General features: G+C 39.8%; 1 protein-coding gene across 1 annotated transcript; it reads right to left on the minus strand.

Moving 5' to 3' along the window:
* Positions 1-1,654: 1,654 nt before the first annotated feature.
* On the minus strand, positions 1,655-3,639 carry LOC111178219 (toll-like receptor 13). The gene is given in 2 exon segments (XM_022580737.1): positions 1,655-3,348; positions 3,351-3,639. Coding segments are annotated over 2 exon segments (1,983 nt in total).
* Positions 3,640-5,527: the final 1,888 nt, after the last annotated feature.

Genomic DNA, 5,527 nt, shown 5'->3' on the forward strand with positions numbered 1-5,527 from the left:
AAGCACCCAGAGAGGTGAAGTTTACGTAAGACCAGGAAAAGAACAGAGGTCTACTTGCTGTTTCCTTGAGTGGTGGGATCCAAGACCCATTTCATCTCCAGGGAGGTAAATGGCTATCTCCAATTTCAGCAAAAAATGCAGTGCCAAGCATAGCCCAGAGGCAGCAGAGTCCTCAGACTCCAGGGATCCAGCTTGGATGATGGGCATACAAGTGGTAATGTGGACCAAAGACTGGAGAAATTGCCCCCCATTTTTTCAGGATGCAAAAAATAAAAGAGCTGTTTTTCACTCCTGAGCACTTCCTTTCTACAAGTCCTCCACCAACTTTTTCTTTTTTTGCTTTATGCAAGAACATGAGGGGTTAGTGGGTGAGAGTGAGGAGCCCATAATGACTAAGATAGAATTTTTAACAATCTAGCAGAACAGGGCCTCAAAATCAGATATCATTTGATTTAAAGAAAATTAAGTAATGTCATATTTCTTTCATCTCCCATGAGGCAGTTGTAAACCTTTCCTGCAACAATGTAATATTTAACCCACAAACATCCAGCTGATGACTCACAATTTCCCACACAAATGCCCTTGGATTTTTCACTAACAATTTAACAAAAGTCCTGTCCCAAACATGCCGACCTCTCTTCACACAGGGGAGTCATGTGTAGTACAGAGAGACCTGGCAAGGACCCACTGAGGTAGACATTTGACTACCTCAGCTGCTAAAGATTCTGCCCATCAGGGTCTTTCTTCCTCAACAAACTCCTCTCAGAGTCTTAGGGATAAAGGGCAAAGACCAAGTCCTCATGGAGAGACAATCAGAAAAGGACAGTGTTGGTACCCTACTAATCCCACTATAGGCTGATCTCCTCTAGATCCCTATGGCCCCTCTTGCTCCAGGAATTTATTGCACTTTTCCTGTAAGAAATTCCTTCCTACAGGAATCTGTAGCACTTTTGCCTACTACCAGAGCCATGGCCCCTATTCTGGGTGTTGCTCCCTACAGATATTGCCTGCTACAGGACACTGGTCTGTATCTGGTGCTTGAAGCATGAAGCCATTGGGGCTACAACCCTATGAATAGCTGCCAGAAACTGCTCTATGAAGTCTTTTTTATCACAGCTAGGTGATAGTTCCTGCAGTCATCATTGCACTGCTAGATCATCAAGGCTGCTTCCCATTGAGTAAATCAATGGATCCAAACTAGGACTCTCCTAATGCTTGGGCTCTGACTTAAACAGAAGCTGGCCTTTGGAATTTCATGCCCTAAAGGAGAATACACCAGAATCCTAACTTTTGGTTTTTTGCTTTTATTAAACCCTGTGTGTGGTGTTTATGTTGTTATAGGTTCTTAGAAGGAGTATAGTTCAATCTATCTTGACAGGAACTGATTTGGATAAACTAGCTGAGCAATGTTCTCAAGCACATATGAGGGCCCTACTTTCCAGATATCTAATCCTCTAATAGCGGGATTACATCCCCTAACACTGTTCCTGAAGCTTCCTCAGGCAGCTCCCTTCACTCTTCCAGTTGCCTGATGGACATTAACCAAATAATGGTCATGAGCAACCTTCTCCCTGCAGAGCAGGTACATTCAGTCACACTCTTAGTCGATACACACCTTGGGCAACATTGGATTTGAGGTCACAAAGACTTCTAGTCACTGGGCCACAATCAGCTGTGTGTTGTCTTTCTCCACAGATTTGTTGCCCAATGCATTTCTAATACGAGCCCAGAAGAGTGGCCTCTCTTGGACACTGTCTGGCCAGGTGATAAATGTCTGCCTATTCACAAGTTTCCTGAGTCGGTGGTAGCTGGATAACTTATAGTTTGGGATCTCTTCCAGGAAGATCAAGATGATGACATCCTCGTGCTCATAGAACATCTTGATGCTGGCCAGCTGTACTTCAAGCTGGCACCATTCACTGTGCAGGTAGTGGTTACTGACCACACACAAAGTTTTCCGGCTGGTGTTGATGTCATTCTGGATGTTCTCAAAGATGTCTATGCCTGGATCAAAGTCCCAGTGGTGAAGACAGAGCTTAAAAGTGGGCTGGCCACCTTCTTCTAGGGCTGGAACAAGCTCTTCATATACCCACTGTTCACCAGTGGCAGTGAAAGAGACAAAGGCATCATAGATGAACTCCTTCTCTGTCCTTTGCCACTTGGCCAGGTACCAGGCTTAAAATATGTAGAGCCCATACCATAGAGACGGAGTCATCTTGGCAATGAACCAAGAGGAGACCATGGTTGTGAGGACCAGACTGAAGGAGCAGAAGAAGCAAACATTTCCTAGGTCAAAATTACACATAGAATCATCGAAATCTATCAACAAACTCTGGATATTTGGCTGCTGACAAGTATAGCTCCAGAGGTAGGGGATATGGACATTTGCTGTGTTTATTGACCAATTCTTGAAACATGCATTGTCACAGCTGCACTGAAGTTTGTTCCCATAGAGATCAAAGTACTTCAGAGACTTCAGATTCTCCAGATGACTTTGATTAATGACTCTTACGTTGTTGAATCTTAAAGAGAAGTCCTGAAGGCTTTCTAATCCAGAGAACATGCCAGGAGTCAATGACTCTAAGTTGTTGTTTTCCAGGTGCAGCATTTTTAGTCTTTTGAGTTTTTGAAATAAGGAAATATTTAAACTGAGACTTCAGTCTCCAGATTTTGTTCCTGAGATATCCAACTTTGTGAGATTAATCAGGGAGTCAAACTGAAGGTGGTCTAGGAATACCATGGGATTTTTCCCTAGGAGTAGCTCCTGCAGGCCATTCAGCCCTTGGAAGAAGTTGGTTGGAACAACCTGAATTCCATGTATTTGTCCTTCTAGGTTGAGTTGTTTCAAAGACTTGAGGTTCATAAATGGAGGAAATGGCAAGGTCCTACTGGTTTCATAACTAATTTTATTAAAACTGAGATTCAAAACTTCTAGATTTTCCAGGCCCAAGAAAAGGCCTGCTTGAAAACTTGACAAGATATTGTATGCCAAGTCAAGTTTGTAGAAGTAATTGAGGTCAGAAAATGCATTCTCCTCTATGTCTTTCAGGCAGTTCTGGGAGAGAATGAGAACTTGGAGCTTCTTCAGAAACTGAAATGTTCTGCGTTTTAGTGTCCGAATATTGTTGTATCCAAGGTCTAAACTCTCTAAATTTGGAAATTGAGGAAAGGAGTATTTGTCAATTTTTACTATCCAGCACCCAGCCAAGTTGAGCTCCTTCAATGAATACAGCCCAAAGAAGGCCATATTACTGAGTACTGTGATGGGATTTCTAGAGAGAAAGAGAGATTGTAGGTACCTCAAGGGTGAAAATGCAAAATCTGGAAATCTTTTAAACTTATTGTGCTCAGGTCTAGGGCTCTCAAGTTCTGGAGGGCACTCCAGGTCCTGTTGCTGACAAAGGAAAGTTGACACGTGTTTAGATTCAGCCTTTGGAGGCTGGGCATAGCATCAAACTCACTGTCATTGAGGTGAACAAGATCACTGCTTTGGCTCAGGTCAAGGGACAAAAGCCTGGTACAGTTGGCAAGGCACTTTACGCCCCCTGCATTAATGGCATTTTCCCAAAAAACCAAAGCCTCTAATACAGGTAAATTTCAGAGGAGGCGACACCAAATATAGACTTGGTATGTCTTCATTTAGTCAAAATCTCCTTTATATTTTTTAAAAGTTTTAAAATATTCTCTGTAAATTTTTGTGTTTCTGTGTTAGGGTATGTCCTAGAAACTTTTAGATTTTATTATTGAGATATTGAGAAATATCTTATTTTTTCCTATTTAATTTTCTAGTTAAGTATAGCAAGGGTGCCATAACTTTTTAATTTTTTGTGTTCTTGTTGATCATAAGCATAGAAAGCTTTCTGAACTCCTAATAGTTTTTAAAATATGACTGTTTATTCTATTAGGTTTATATGTTAATGATTATGTTCTCTGTAGGTAATGGAAGTTATATATCTCTTTTTCAAATTCATACATTTCCTATGCATTTTTTATGTTGGTCTCATAATATTGGTCACAACCTCCCTATATTAAATCATAGTGATGATAGATGTTTTTTGTTAATGGGATGACATCTATAGATTTTCAATTAATTATTTTATTTGCTATAAGTTTCAATATATATCAAGTCAGAAAATTTCCCTCATACTCCTAATTTTTTAAGGAAGAATATAGTTGAGTTTGACCAGAACACAAAGAGAGAGGGGGAAATAGAGCCATCAACTAAGGGAGAGTGTACAGGGGCAACAAATTTCTTGCACAGATGATAAATTGGCAGTAAGTACAGAAGTGTGAAAATATCAAGCACTTACTATGTGTCCAGCATTTTCATAGGCATGAATGACTCACTACAAAACTCAGCAAGATAAACAGTCTTAACCCCACTGTATACATGGGGAACGGGAAGCTCAGAGACACAAATATTGTACAGCTAATGTGAGGCAGATTAGCAATTCAAAGAAAAGGCTATATCTTATTTATGTGGAAATCAGATGTAAGTTTACATACATTTTTAATAGCAGTTTAATTAAAGTATATTTTATATACCATAAACTTTATTCTTTTAAAGTGTATATAATGAAGTGGTTTTTAATATAGTTGCAAGTTTTTGCAATTATCACTATCCAATTCCAGAAAATTGTCTTCACCGCCCCCCCCCCAAAAAAAGCCCTGCACACATTAGCAATCACTCTCCATTCTTGCTTTTATGTAGGCCCTGACGACCACTAACCTATTTTCTCTCTCTATGGGTATGCTTATTCTGGACATTTCATATAAATAGAAACACAGAATATGTGGCAAAAAAAAAAAAGCAAAGGCTATATCATCTCAGAACCTCATGTTCTTTCCACTACCTTCTGTCGCCCCTTAATTCCAAAAGAGCAGCCCCCAAACATTTGTAACAATGATTACATCACAGGGATACTTGTAACAACTCTATCTCAGTGGTCACTTTGAAGAATGCTAATTTGGTGTATAAATTCTAGAATATTCCACAAAAGGTGGTGTCCTAAGTTTACACTTTATATTCATGTCAATGACAGAGAAAATGAAAAAAACAATGATCTAATGATAGTTTCAATTTTAAGTCAGCCTACTGGTATTAGGACTGAGATGAGTAGATTTATTCAGTGCTAGGAGGCCAATGCTTTAAGGCATTTTAAGTTTGTTAGGCAACAGGAAGGAAATGGATCAAAGGATGAGAGATTTCATTGCAAAAGTAAATATAAGAAGAAGGAGAAGGGCAAAGAGGAGAAGGAGCAGAAGAGGAAGAAAAAGTAGTAGTATAAGTAAATATGTCTTGCATAAGTGTGAGGTGACTCAAGGAAACTGGGTTGAACAAGATGGCATTGCCGGGATGAATGTGTTCTCTGCTCTCACAGATAACAAGGGTTACCAATATGACCCCTAAAATCTATCCCTGTTTGTCACAGGAAATTTTAAATGAAGGAAAACTGTAAAGCTCCAAACATCCAAATTGCCCACCCTGACAAGGTACAGAAAGGGACAAGCTTTGTTGATAAAGCTT

This window comes from Delphinapterus leucas, chromosome X (assembly GCF_059928025.1).
Source record: "Delphinapterus leucas isolate spDelLeu-1000000601 "Yukka" chromosome X, BTC_Dleu_Yukka2, whole genome shotgun sequence".
Classification (NCBI taxonomy): domain Eukaryota; kingdom Metazoa; phylum Chordata; class Mammalia; order Artiodactyla; family Monodontidae; genus Delphinapterus; species Delphinapterus leucas.